The sequence below is a fragment of the Gasterosteus aculeatus genome, chromosome 18, assembly GCF_964276395.1.
Source record: "Gasterosteus aculeatus chromosome 18, fGasAcu3.hap1.1, whole genome shotgun sequence".
NCBI lineage: Eukaryota > Metazoa > Chordata > Actinopteri > Perciformes > Gasterosteidae > Gasterosteus > Gasterosteus aculeatus.
Window position 1 is genome coordinate 12,794,462 of NC_135706.1, and position 14,289 is coordinate 12,808,750.

The 14,289-nt window shown below is 47.3% G+C and overlaps 1 protein-coding gene across 3 annotated transcripts in view; it reads right to left on the bottom strand.

Annotated features, from left to right (window-relative positions):
- Positions 1 to 223: 223 nt before the first annotated feature.
- stxbp5a (syntaxin binding protein 5a (tomosyn)) overlaps positions 224 to 14,289 on the bottom strand; it is a 62,948-nt gene continuing 48,882 nt past the window's right edge. Inside the window, exons 11-27 of one of the 3 annotated variants that reach the window (XM_040160185.2) lie at positions 14,214 to 14,286; positions 13,834 to 13,981; positions 12,671 to 12,738; positions 12,039 to 12,079; positions 11,541 to 11,761; positions 10,157 to 10,326; positions 9,762 to 9,887; positions 9,350 to 9,501; positions 8,179 to 8,241; positions 6,713 to 6,766; positions 4,782 to 4,832; positions 3,510 to 3,791; positions 2,990 to 3,359; positions 1,787 to 1,952; positions 1,522 to 1,633; positions 1,199 to 1,419; positions 224 to 796 (exon numbers count right to left, since the gene is read on the bottom strand). In XM_040160185.2, coding sequence (XP_040016119.1) covers positions 755 to 796; positions 1,199 to 1,419; positions 1,522 to 1,633; positions 1,787 to 1,952; positions 2,990 to 3,359; positions 3,510 to 3,791; positions 4,782 to 4,832; positions 6,713 to 6,766; positions 8,179 to 8,241; positions 9,350 to 9,501; positions 9,762 to 9,887; positions 10,157 to 10,326; positions 11,541 to 11,761; positions 12,039 to 12,079; positions 12,671 to 12,738; positions 13,834 to 13,981; positions 14,214 to 14,286 — 2,360 coding nt within the window. In that variant the 3' untranslated portion in view covers positions 224 to 754. The remainder of the gene's footprint in view (positions 797 to 1,198; positions 1,420 to 1,521; positions 1,634 to 1,786; positions 1,953 to 2,989; positions 3,360 to 3,509; positions 3,792 to 4,781; positions 4,833 to 6,712; positions 6,767 to 8,178; positions 8,242 to 9,349; positions 9,502 to 9,761; positions 9,888 to 10,156; positions 10,327 to 11,540; positions 11,762 to 12,038; positions 12,080 to 12,670; positions 12,739 to 13,833; positions 13,982 to 14,213; positions 14,287 to 14,289) is intronic. The other 2 variants (XM_078093355.1, XM_078093356.1) reach the window with 2 other exon arrangements.

The window sequence follows — 14,289 nt, forward strand, 5'->3', positions numbered from 1 at the left end:
ATGACGGAATATCCAATGTACATCAAAATAGGTTGCTTTTATCCCCCTGACTCTCTGCATAGAGGAGGCGTCACTGTCACAGCACTTCCTGCGGCTCTCCAAGGCCTTCGCACCCTGCTCCTGTACTCCTCGATGCGTTATTCCTTTCCTTTGTACACTCTGAAGTGGATACAGCGTTGCACACTTATAAGATTTATGTATATATAATGACGTATTTAGATTCTTTTTCCTTCTTTTTACATTTTTTGAATTTTTTGTAAGTCCGTTTCTTCGTTAAGTGTCTTTTTTTTTTTTTTTTTTCAGCTATGTTCTCCGCTTTGAATACTGGCCCCGATGGGCTTGGAGAGGAGACGACGACAAAAGGACATTTTGGCGCGTGAGAATGACGAATCTCAAGGTGCGTGGGCCGATCGACTACCTCGGAGGAGAAGCTGAACACAGATAAACAAAGAAACGGTAACATAATAAAAGACACCATTTGTTTGCTCCCTCTGAGGTTAGTCCTTCTCCCACTGTCTACCCCCTCAGTTCCACCCTACGACTGAGGTAAGAACCGGATCCAACATTGTGCTAGGGAAGAAAATCCCAAGTGTCCCAGTGAAGAAGGCTTGGAGGGATTTGAATCAACGGACAGACGGATGTGGAGGGGGAGGGGGGGGAGGGGGGGGGGGGGGGGGGGGTAACTGTGAGTCCGAACGAGCCGATGGAAGGTGACAGTTGTGTCCATGGAGCTCTGCTCCTCCGCCGCCACTGATCAGAACTGGTACCACTTTTTGTCTTTGCACTTCAGCATCATCTGGAAACAGAGGAGAGATGTTTGCAGTGAGCACACGGTTCAAACGAGACAAATACCGCCCCAACTTGTGATTTACACAATCCATGAGCTTCATGAGAGTCAACATCCAGCGGACGTATGCTGCCCTCTAGTGGACGGATGGTGGCCAAGATTCATGAAAAGAAGGAAGCTCACTCTGACATTTCTGCTTTGATAAACCATCTTTGCGCTTCTTCTCTTAATAAGTCCATAACTCTCTGCAACTATTGCAACCGGGCTCTGATGGTCCAATTAGAAATCAAACTGAAACAGAACATATATATTGTTTTATGACTGATCTTCTACCCTTACATACACGTTTCTGAACATTTCAGCGATTTTTCATTCCGCCGCACTCAAATCCTGGGACCCTTTTCTGTGTACCTCGTGGGCGTGTTTGGAGAAGGAGTCGGCGCTGGCCATCATGGCGGCCGTCCTCTCATCCAGCTCGCCCAGTTTCTGGCCTCTTTCATCCAGCGCTATCCGGGCGCGTGCCAGATCTCCAACGATGCCGGACGCTGCCCCTTTCATGCCCTCTAAGCCGCCCGGGCCCGGGATGTGCTGGGCCAGACTCCGGGACGCCTTTCCGGAGGATGTCTCACCAACTGAGTTAAGAAATGAATGGAAATGAACGGCGATGGACGTGTGGTCCAATTATCAAAGGACTGAACGTTAGCACATTTCGGCGCGCGTGGGTCTTTGCTTACACAGGTCCTCTCTGTCCAGTGACTGGGATCCTCCCCCAAAGAGGCCTTTGAAGAACCCTCTGTTGGGGGCCTCTGGTGTCTCCACGGGTGTAAAAAGTTCCCCCAGCATCTCCTGTAACATCAACACACACACATCACCCCGTTGCATACGGTTTGGCTGTCGTTCTCCCATTAACCCTTACCGCTATCCTTAGAAGACGGTAAAAGCATGTTGTTTGGTGTCGATACAGAACAAACGGACTCTGCATGCAGACTGCTTGCTGACCTGCAGGTTTTCACAGGTGTCCTGGCTGTACGTGAGCCTCTGGGCCTCGGTGGGCGAGCAGAGGTACATGGCCTGACCAAGGTTGGTGAAGCAGAACGTCCTTGCTATCCGCATGTCCGTCAAAGGCAGGTAGTTCACGTCCATGAGCGGTCTCAGTCCTGGCACACTAGATGGGAGACCCAGAGAGCAGTTATGGGATTTTATATCGGTTATGGTAATACTGCCAATAACTGCACTTTATTTTGTAGCTTTGGTCAGCGTCTGAAACACAATATTACCGGTCGGGGCTGGAAGTAGTTTTGCAACAGGACATTTCAATCTCTTGAAACATTTGTCTCGGTGCATGTTTATGCACCATTTCGAACAGGCAAACACACACACACACACACACACGCGCGCGCAGACAGCTGGGCGTCCTCGCTCTATCAGACACCCATATGGATGCCTGTTCTGTCTCCGTCTCTCTCCTGTAGGGACATGAAGATTAATGAGGATGAGCGTCAGACACGACGCCACCTCCCCCCGGCCTTACACTCACACACACTGCATGGAAATGAACCCGGTGCATCTGTGTGCGTGTGTGCCTGCCTGTACGGGACGCTTCTAGCCTTGTCATGACGGTGCAGACTGTAAGGTTAGATTTAGAGTGGTTATTTTGGTGTTGAAGCATAAGGTTAGTGTCGGAGCCGCAGGAGGACTGAGGACGGGACAGAGGTACGACGATGTGACTGGTTTGCTGGTTGTGGGTCTTTACGAGGACAAAAAGATGGTGTCTGACTTTGAAGAACAACTTGAGCAAAAGTTGAATTGAGGACGTAACGAGATGAGCCTGCATATCTCAGTTGGTCACCGCATTTATTTCAGCCATTCAAAGACAATCTGTTACCCCCTTAATATTGGTAAACCGCACCTCAAATTCAACAAAATACAGTTGTTTGACACTTGAACAATGAAGAACGTAGAGGAAAACTAGAACGGAGGTGAATTATCACTGAAATCTGCCCTTCTGTACATCACACCAGATCTCCGCTCTCCCACAGTCCAAAAAACAGAGCCACCAGCATCTTTTTGTCTATTGTGAGCGCAATGAAACAGGAAGTCAGAAGAACTTCAATCCAATCATATGAACGTGATCCATTCAAACCGACTTTGATTGACACATTTGAATCATAACCAGCTATTTTTGACTGGCGCGTTTCTTACCTGAGGGTCATGATGTGGCCGTTGGCGCAGAAACACGCCAGACACGCGCCTTGGCTCATCTGCACCACATCTGCCCGGAGGATGAAGGAGGCCTCTGTGATACTCGCTTTAGAGATGCAGGTCTGGGAGGGGAGCGAAATGACTTTGGCCTGTTTCTCCGAACACACCACGGCGTACTGGCTCTCGTTCAGGTCCTGGGAGGTGGACGGGGACACCGAGACGGGCCGGCGCTTACGGACCTTCTCCCTTTCCTCACCGTCTGCGGTGACGTTGGGCTCAAACCAAGGCTCGTAGGCGGGGGGCACCACGGAGCCTGTGGGATCCAGGAAAGCCATCCGCATGACGCTGCCCTTCAGCCGCACCAGCATGCCTGATGAAGGGGAAGAGAAAGGCTCATGACCGGAATCCAAATGAGTGGCACCGTGGTTTTAAAACGCTTTCGACCTGATTTCACGATAAATAATGTTGTGAATATCACTCAACAGCAAAGCATTACTCCTCTGATATCACAGTTACCCACCTGTTGGTGAAATGATAACTGGCTGCAGCTGCCGTTGCTCCCCAGCAGGGGGCAACGTGATGGCCAAAGCGAGCACCGTGCCCAGCGTGGTGCCCACGTACAGGCAGGGTGTCAAAGTGCTGTCCCCCTTTCGGGCAAAGGCCTCACTAAAGTGGAAGGAGCTGATGGCCTCTCGCGCCTCCTTGTCGATACTGGTGACGCTGGAGGAGCGTGAGCGGCTGAAAGAATTGTCCCGGTGGTCTAATGGGTTGGCACCCCGCGGCGGGCATACAGACAGGAGGACAGTAAGAAGAAAACACAGAGAGGTAAAGCACCCGCAGAGCAGTAAAGTCAACATGGAGGTTGGTACTGCACGTACAAAGTAAAGTGATAAAAAAAAATTAAAAAAAATGTTGTCCTTGCAAATGAAAAACGTTGGACTTTAACGGCATTTGAAAATGTAAAGAAAAATCAAGAAATATTACAGCTCACACTCTTAACGGTGGGTAAAAAATTAAATGCTTGTGTCTAATTGTATCTCTCTGACAGATTGGCTCACACAAGCAGACCTTACCTGAAACCGTATTGACAGTAACTTTATGTAATACATACTTTATAAAATGTATTATACACAAATCCAGTCCAATTATGAGCATTTTCCCGGGTCAACCCACATTTGACCCCCAATCAGGGGTCAAGTCTCTAATAGGCACTCTGGTTATATTCACATAGACATTGGAACGTTTAAACAACCATACAGGTAAACGCTCTTCATTTGCACATTTTAATTTGACAATGTCTCATCCAACGTCTCTGGTGCTTTAGAAGAACGTTGGATGACGCCTCTCTTTCTTTTAAAGCGACAGCATTGCTATTTGGGCAAATTGTAAAACACCAATCAGACAGAGAAAAGAAAGACACGACGAACAGAGAAGAGAAATCGGAAGCTGCGAAAGTGAAAGGAAGCATCACGGTGCGATGGGAGTGTGCATAGTTTAGCTTAGCACCACTGACCTCAAACAGAACCCCCGCCAAGTTCAAAAAGGGGGAGTTTCACGATGAATTTAATTCAAACACGTGAATTCAGTTGAATAGATTTCAATTCCGGTCAGATCAGTGCTACCTTTGTGTCATGCAAACTTAAATAAAATCCTCCAGCTTGCCAATTTTGAGGCTAATAACCAGGTTAAACCGGACTAGTACGACGTGTGAGTCCAGCTAAAGTGAGAAAGATATACCGCATTTCAAAAAAAAAAAAAAAAAAAGGTTGTTTGGAGACAAGTCGAGGCTTACCCAAGTCTGGCTTTAGCTCAGTAGGCAAGCTTAATTTCCGTGACATCTTTGCTGGAAAAAAGAGAACATCCCTCTTTACAAAGACACGTCTACGCTAACACACGATGCCATGCAAAGCTGGACAACTAGCATTGGGCTAGGATTGTGCACAAAGCTAAGATACACAAAAATGATTGAAGGCTGTGAGACAAAGTGCTGGGTGATTGTCCCGCTGACTGCAGGAGCCTAAATGCGTTACACAGGAGAAGATACTGCGATAGGACTCAGATACAACCCTGTGTATCACAGAGGCATGCTGTAAAAAAACAAACAAAGAGGGTGGGGGGGGGGGAGACCTCTGGTTAACACAAAGTCCTGCAAGAGAGGACCGAGACAGTGAGATACATCTAAAGTACACAGCCATTCAGGACCTTCATGCCACAGGAGCATGCACCAAGAACGGGAAGGCAACGGAAAACAGAAAAGACTGAACAGCAGATGGAAGAAGACAAGTGGAAAAGATGGTTACTGAAGAAGCCTACGGATGGCTACTGCCGGCTACTTTGTTCACCTACGTACTGTGTATACATTTTATTTTATTTCATTGAGAACCAAAGGAGGCAGGTGGCATTTTGTTTCACAAATAGCGCTAAATAGTTAATTACTGGGTGTAATGCTCGTGTCATTCCATCTTTAAAGAACGTAGAACTTCTAGAAACAACAATGCGACAGTCTGTCAGTGTGAGCAGAAGTAGGAGAAACTATAAAAGGCCCGGAGACATTGTTGTGTTCATTTACATGTCGTGTTCACTAATGGAGGTTAGTAGGAATGGCAGGCAGGAATGAGTTCTTGTTGAGTTGGACCCACCTCGACAAATGAAGAAATCAAATCAAATCCCTGAAAAGTCTTTGACATCCATATGCTCAAATTGGGTTGTTGCCCTTTATCACATTTCTGTTTTTCACCTTAAATAAATAACGTGCCAGAGGCATAATTTCAATACATTTTCAATAAATGACACTTCAACTATAAACTTTTTTTGGTTCACAAATCTACAGTGAAAACATAGCAGGCTTTTTAAAAAAAAAAATGTATTAGTTGTGACTAAATGTAAGCCGGGAAGAGCTATGGCAACCACATGAGGTCCTCAAACTCAACCAAAAATAAGGATAAAGGTATTTGCAAGTGCAGCAACACAAAAGGGAAGGCCAGAAAAAATGTGCTGAGGCTTAGAATATTTATGAAAAATGTCCTGTGAAACTTTTCCCAGGGCGTTAACAGGTTTCAGACCGATTAAGAAAGAGGGAAGGATCACACAACCCGGGCCTTTCACAGACAAAACGCATCACATTTGAGCAGCGGATATACGTCATTGTCTACTTCATCGACGCGCGCTGAAGACACACAAAGACACAGTTGGACGGACGCGTCGCCCTCTGCTCGGCGGTGCCGTCGCACTGCACTGTGGACGCAGACACACACACACACACACACTGCAGACATGGAACCTGCTGTAGGAGGTCAGGACGGATATCACACAGATATCACGGCAAAGGCACATTTATGTCGTGACGCTCGTGCTACGTACATGTAGCATGCAATGTGTGTCGAAGGCTCTGTTGGGTGTGTGTGTGTGTGTGCAGGCAGCGGGATTCCTACATGCTTCCAAGTTGACCTCTGCTCTGTGAGCTTTCAGTTCTCAGTTCTCTCGAGTACAGAAGTAAAATATGACCGTCATATCATACATTTGTACGAATCCAGTCAGAACAGACGCTAAAAGCCAGAAGTGAAGCTAAAGCTTTCGGTTCCCTCCTTATTTTAACCCATTTATTCACACTATGGAGACCATGACACGGAGGACAGAGACAGGTGGTGGTGGTGGGAGGGGGGGACAAATCTGGACCTTGTCCCGCCTAAAGAACCTCTAATGAAAATCTTTGGCCAATCTTACCTCCTCTACCACCTCCATTGTAGAATTGCTGTAGATTGCTGTTTGACATCAACACTTTTGGGGGTTCAAGGAGGGGAAGTAAAGTAAAGTAAATGTGCAGTTAGAAACAACCTTTGCCTTTTACGACACACAAGCTGTCGCTGTTGTTCTCTGATGTACTGGTTTGAACACTTTGGTTTTTAGAAGGGGTGTGAAGGGGTGCTGCGTGTAATCCTCCAAATATTAAATGCATATTCTAACAGCGTGCGTCGTATCACTGTAAGTGGTTTGGCATTGATGCAAATGCTGTTAATGCAAATGAAGAAACTAATCCAAGGACGTATTGTATTAAATGACACTCTTCTGGAATTGGGGAGTCTTATTTCATCATTCTGCAACTTTTTTCAAGGTACACCACGTGAATATGCATGAATATGCAAGTGAAGTGCATATTCCACTGGTAACAAAACAAAGAAGCTCAACCCTGGACTAAATTACTGGAAATTTTCTTTGCAGAAAAACGCCTTATCACTCTCTCTGTCCCATGAATAATGCAGAGCAGACAGATGTATCAGACGCCAGTTTGGTGGCACCAGACACGAGGGGTCGGGACGGGCATCATACCTGCAGCAGGACTCCAGACTTTGAGATTTGTTTTCTCTTTGAGCTTTTTAAAAAGCTTTTTATTTTCACTGCCAAGTTCCCCCTAATGATATGGATCTGGGCTGTTCTCTCTTCAAGCACCTTCAGCTGAAATACTAATGATGCAGATTAAGAGACGAGACGAGTAAAAGAGCAACAGAACTTCTTGCCGTTGCAAATAGTAATACGGTTTTCTGTGGCTGTGGTGCAGGATATACTAAGTCAAAATGGATTTTTGTTTGTTTCCTGATACAAAAAAAGCTTGACGTGAACATGTTGTGAACAGATCGGGAACAGTGAAAAGGTTAAATGACATCATCTTGTGACTCATATTATACAACTAGCAGCTACTTAATATGTGACAATGTCCAAGGGCTCATCAGGTTATTCTCTAATTAAGGTAAATCACTGTTCCTCTACCAAAATGATGTTTTGGTTGCATTCGATGCACGATTCTTAGTCTTCACACTGAATTAGCGTGATTAAGATTGGACACGTTCAGAACCTATAACCCGTTTTTCCAGGATGAAATGAGTTAAGAAAAATATTCCTCTCTATTGCGCTCTGCAAAGTGGTAAAAGATAGAAAATATTCCCATAAGCATACGGTGAAGAACTCAAGAAAAGCATTTCTATTTTACAGTTCAAAAGATTAGAAACTGTTTGATGGACGTCAATTTCAATAAAACAGTATTAAAAGTAGTCTCTTTTGTAAAACGATGTTCCTCTTGCATTCGAATACCTAATAGGTACATCTTCTTGTGTTCAGTGCGCAGTCTAGACAACACAAAGCCTCAGCTATATTTCTCCCACTTGTCCTTAATGAGACGCTGAAGAACATGTTACCTGAAGTAGGGGACTTGCAGCGGTCCTCCGATGTGGCTGAACCCTCGTTAATGTCGCACAGACCTGCAGCAGAGATCAAACATTTCAATTCATGCAATATGAAGCAAGCGGGAAGGAACCAACGGGGGGGGGGGGGCTCATTCTATGAGAGTACGTCTACCTTTTTAACTTCATAAAACACTGCAGAGAACCTCATTAACTGGGACTGTTTTATGTTTTGGGGAGGATGGACTTCATTAGAACAGATGGATGACTCCCACGTCTCAGGTTTTCTTACTTCAAGCGAGACCTAGTGCGACTTCAGTGTTTTTTCATCCAGGTGAAGGTCTAATTCCTTCCTTTGTCGCATGCATGTTTGTCTAGGAATGTGTGTGTGTGTGTGTGTGTGTGACATTGTCCTTTGAGGCAGAAAGCCAAGCAGACAGCAGCGCCTGTTGGCATGGAAACACAGCTGGACGCCTGATTACTGCTCACACTTGCCAAGCTCTGACAGGTGCCAGCCTACCGCTCACCGGTCGGTGACACCAGATGCTCTGTGTGTATTTACACGTGCACGTGCTGGTGTATACGTGAGCGTTTCAGTGAAGACTGTGAATGTGTGTGTATGCATGCATGCATTTATGTGCACAAAAAAAAAATTTAATCCACCAGCATTCAAAGATTCATCCATCAAACTTTTGCTTAGGTATGGGCTTCTGCGTCGTCATGACACTGCGGCATCTACGGCAGCTGCACTGCCCTCATCTACCACAGGGTGGCAGTGTCCTAAAGCGTCTTGACAGCTATCGGGTGGGGGGGGGGGGGGGGGAGACCATGAGGCTGCAGTGTGTTAGAGGGATGGACGATGAGAGTGTGTTTGGCTCAATGAGAATGTTGTTGTGTACCAGCTTTGGGAACCGATGGCCCCGGTAAGACGACTCCAGCTCTTTAGGGCCTTTCAAACTGACCGTAACACAAACAGGCCTCTCAGGTGAGCGGTGTGTGTGTGTGTGTGTGTGTGTGAACAGGAATCTCTTGCACAGTTGCACCCATGTGGATGCTGTCATTGATGCAGTTACTTTAATACTCACGGTGGTCGTGCTACCTACGTTGTTATTTTTGTAGGACCTAAAAAAACCCCGAATAATCTCTCTCTGCGTGTGATCGTGTTCTCGTCCCTTCTCCTCATTACCTCCAGAGGGCTGTCGTGTCTTCCTCGGTGAGCGCGGCTGTCTCTGGTACGGGTCGTTGGAGCCGTACAGCTCGACCGTCCCCAAGTTGAGCACCACCGTCTTCTGGACGTAGTCCACCACCGCCAGACCGTTACTGTTGCCAAACACCACACTGGAGAAGGTGTGACGGGAAGTCAGTGGGGAAAGTGGAAGAAGGAGGAAGGGTGAAAGCCATAAAAACAAAGAAACGAAGGAGAGCAAAAGGAAAGAGTCGGGTCTCAGCAACGGTGCTTTAAGATTTGCTTTTTTTCTTGAACATTAAAAAGTGGCCTGTGCAGATCCAGGTTTTTTACTTGCAGGCGGTGCGTGTTGGAGTATAAACGGTGGGCGCCGAAGGAAACGGCTTCTAGCCTCGACTGCAACGTTACTTACAGGCCGTAGGAGGAATTCATCGCCAGGCTCGTGATCTGCTGCGGAGGCTCTCCGCTCACCCACACCAACTGGACCACCGAATCCACCTGGAACCCCGCAGACTGCTTCAGAGGGGTGCTGCGCACTCTGCAGAAAACGAAAAATAAAAGCGAAAGAGACATTAAAAAGACGCTTTCATAGAGAGACGGGAGGTGCAGCTGCCGCTCTAAAGCAACAGCGTCTGGCGCGAGTGGGATGGAGGGGAGGCTGAGGACGCCTCAGGCGCTGACAAGAGGGCTCGAGGCAGAAAACAAGACTTGTGTGTGTGTGTGTGTGAGAGAATGTGTGCATGTGCTCCCAGTGCTCATGGGAGGGATGAGTATCTGTGTGTGTGTGTGTGTGTGTGTGCTTCATACTTGAGGCAGGGCATGTTGCCCCCGTCAGAGTTGTTGCTGCTGGTGGAGGGGTGCGAGGGCGGGCCACTCGTCTGAGGGGAGGCGCCGGGGTTGGGAAGCTCCCCCCCCCCACAGCCCCCGTCCGGAGACTCGATGTCGTTGAGCTCGTACTGCATTCGCACCTCCAGCAGCTGTGCGAGACACACGGGAGACGGAAAGGAGACAGAAAGGAGACGGAAAGGAGACAGAAAGGAGACGGAAAGGAGACAGAAAGGAGACAGAAAGGAAGGACGGACGTGAAAAAGGGAGCGGCGATCGCAATAACAGGCGCAAGAACTCTGGTAAACAACTATTCTTCGTGAGTTCCTCTGAGTCATTTTGAGCGTGAGTGACAAGCGCACAGCGCGCACACAAAGACTCACTGTCGCTTTGATGATCAGAGATCTGTGTGAGACGTTAGTCTGTGCTTGTAAATGTGCTCGTGTGTGGGCAGAGAGTCAGCGAGGTCCTCCAACACTGAAATATTCCGTTCCTTCCAAGTCCTCCTTCAGGCTACTTCTCTAAAACCTCCGCCTTCACACACACACACACACACACACACACACACAATGTTCATAAGCTCCTTTCTCTTTTGCATTCTGTCAGTCTCATTAGCCCCGCTGACACGTGGGAGTGAAGAGGGATCAGCGGCCTTCCAGGGATTCTCACTCCCGCCCGCCTCGGTCCTCCTCCTTCGCTCCTGCCGGGTGGTGGAGGTGTTCGACCTTGCGGGGAAGGGAGGCTGTTCTCCTGATTACGGCTCGCTAGTAAATATTTAGTCCTCGTCCGCATCCCGGGAACCGCGCTTGGAGGTTTCGCCGCCACAGAAACCCTTCGCATTCGCAGGAAGAAAGCTTCCGACGGGAAGGTGCCTGATTTGAATCAGTCTTTTGCTGTTTGCTTGGAAAGGACAAACTAAATTGGACAGTTTTTGTCAAACTGTGCTGACGGCACCTGCCTTAAAAAAAAAAAAAATGCATATCTCATTTTCAGACCTGCGAGGAAGAAGAAGAAGAACACATCGCAGCACCTCCCACACACTTTGATTGACAGGCGACCTCTGCGGAGGGCAGCAACACAACAGCAGCGGCTTCACGGCGAAGACGTTGCCAAAAATTTCTTGCTGGTTCTCAATTCAGCGCCCTGCTGTTCCAGCAAAAAGCAGGAACGGGATGCACGCTCCCTCTGGCGTGTAATGTCGCTTTCCTCTTCACATTAGACCACTAAACCCCGACTCCTATGAGCACTAACGTCGCTATCGAGCAAGATTATAATAACAGTCTAGCTCGGCTTTTTCATTGCTCCGTCTGTTGGCATGACAACGCGAGAGTCTGTTGTTTAGAGGCGAACAAAAGGGGGTCCCCACCTGCACCACCTCGGTGGTTACTTCCAGCTTGCTGAAGCGGTAGATGATAACGTTGGCTGAAACTCCGGCCACACACAGCATCCGGCTCTCAGGGCACCAGGCCATGATCTGGATGGCAAAGGGGTCTTCATCCGACACCTCGGCGCTGCCCTTGTCCTCCTTTGAGCGGTTTCTGTCAAACACCTTGGCTGTTTTGAGTTTATAGAGCACCTGGAGCATTACTGGGCGGGGGGGTTAAAAAGGTAGAGAGGAGAAAAGCATCAGCTGCGGTCCAAGGACATCACACATTTTCATCCTGACTGTAAAAAAAGTGTGAAATTAAGGGGCAATGTGCGATCGATTGTTCCTGGATTTAACATGTTTGTTTGACTGTGAAGTTTGGGGCTCAAAGTGTTTGTTAAAACAAATTGTTGTATTAGTTTTTAAAAGGTTTCTCTTACAATACATAATAATAATTTCTCGAAGCATAAACAAGGCGCCGCCCTGGAGAGAACTCACTTGCAGAGGCATCCCAGAACTTTACAGTTCCATCAGCGTGCCTGGGAATTCAAGAGATGAAGGACAGACGATGAATATCATGTGTGCCTTATTGTCTGGATGTTACATTTCTCCACGTACAGTAGCTTGTAAGATATGCAGCAAAAACACGTATTTAAAATACCAACTGAAGACACAAATACCTCGAGGAAGTAAATAAAAACCAAACTTAAATAAGTCGGTTCCCTCCGATCCACCCACATATGGGTGAGGGATGTAATGCAGCCTGTGGCCCCCTTGGAATAAGAAACAGAAGCCTGTATAGAATAGTAACACAGCAGGTAGGGGAGAGGCGCGATGGAGGAAGGCGAGGAGAGAAAAGCCTCCTACTGCCAAACCTCACTGTCACTCGAGTGTTCTCTGTTAAAAAAAAGAAAAAAAAGCCCCTCGTCCCCCTTGAAGACAGCTCAGAGCGAGACAATAACCATGGGAATAAAGTGCAGTGCGCACGATTGGAATATATAAAGACCTACGGTAAATATTCAAAGACAAGCTCCTTTGCTGTAGAGACCTGACGGCGCAGGAGAGGTGAACTAAATGAAGTCGCAGCGCGAGGCCAATGCTAACGCTGATGAAATGGGGGTTTGTCTTACCCAGTGATGATGATCTCTGGGTAGCTCTGTGTGCCTTGACCCCAGGTTCCACCACTAATGGGCCATTCCTGGATCGCACACACAGCACACGGAAGAGGCAACGGATTGGGTTACAGCAATGTCAATAAACGGTGCGATCGATAGCAACACACAATGATTTTGGGGGGGATAGATGAGGGAACACAAAACTGCGCCTGGGGCGAGTTGTGTAACGTCTTTCAATTATACATAGTGCACGTCAACGGGTGCGTGTATCACCGTCTGAAAAGCCTGTGCGAGTGTTGGCGGGGGGGGGGGGGGAGGTTGAACACGTTGACACACACAAAGGTCATGGGGATGACTCATGGTGATCTTTATGTGAGAATGCCCTCCCGCAGCTCATCCAGGCCTTTGCTTAACAACAACAACAAAAAAGAGCAGCCAGTTTGGGTCAGTACATGCTGACATTTACCACAGAAAGCTAGAACAAGGCGACAGGCAAAAGAACACAGGCGTACATGATGTCTAAAAGAGCAGTGGGTGGGGGGGGGCTGTCTTAGGTAATACAGGAATATGAGACGGGAACGAGAGGAGAGAGGAGGTGTAAAAGAGAGAGGTGCTTATACTGTTTAGTCCGTTTAGCGTCACAGAAACAAACTTTACCGCCACCAATGCAAAAATGAACTCATGCTGCGGAGTTTTCCCATTAAGGAGCGTTATTTATTTGTTCTATTTCAAAGGTAAAACCCATTCCTGTGTTGGAAATGGTGGGAAAAAAAATTATGAAAAGCAGTGGCAATTTTTATAACAATAGAAACCCGCTTTTTTAGAAGTCGACAGGAACACCGGCGGCTGTAGGGCACGACAGTGCTACATTTTAACATGATTATTCTACCGCACAGTGTGACGATGTGATTGAACTGCTACTATCTCGACTAATAACAAACTAATATCTTTTCCTCTTCCGCAAAAACATTTTTCCTTTTTTCTGTTGCTTTCCTGTGCAATATTGTAAACAATTGCAAGAACTTAACCTTCCATCCCGAGGGTCTGTATCCAACGCCTGATATTTACCACTGCTGCGCTCAAGAGGTTCAAAGAGGTGGCAGATTCAGCTGAGAAGACGCATCACCGATAACCACATGCAGTGTTGCAAAAGAACCCTCCCCTGTGCACAGTAGCACCTTTTTGCTGTAGCCCTGTCGTTTCTGCCGCGAGCCGACAGAGTAAAGTGCAGGTATGAGGTCTGCGGGGCAGTCGGCGACGTACTCGCAGCAGGTCACCGGGGACTCGTGGATAGTCAGAGGATAGGGGTTCTCAAATATGGGGTAACTGTGGGCGAGACAAATGAGCTTTTAATTAAGTGAGTCAGTCTGCCAAGTATCGGTGCATTAATCTCACTCGGCGCTGCATGCATATTAAAGAGCACGATTTATGAAGGTAAGTTATATCACATGGAGGTATATCCTGTATATAATACAGATAATGAGGACTAAGAGGCCAACTTTGATATTTCAGCAGACAATTCTGAAAAAAAAAGAGTTGTTTAATACTCACGACTCACCCATTTTGTGCAAGGTCGATCACCACTAAATCCTTTTCTAGAAGGACCACCACAGCGTACGGTTCCTGGAAGTCTA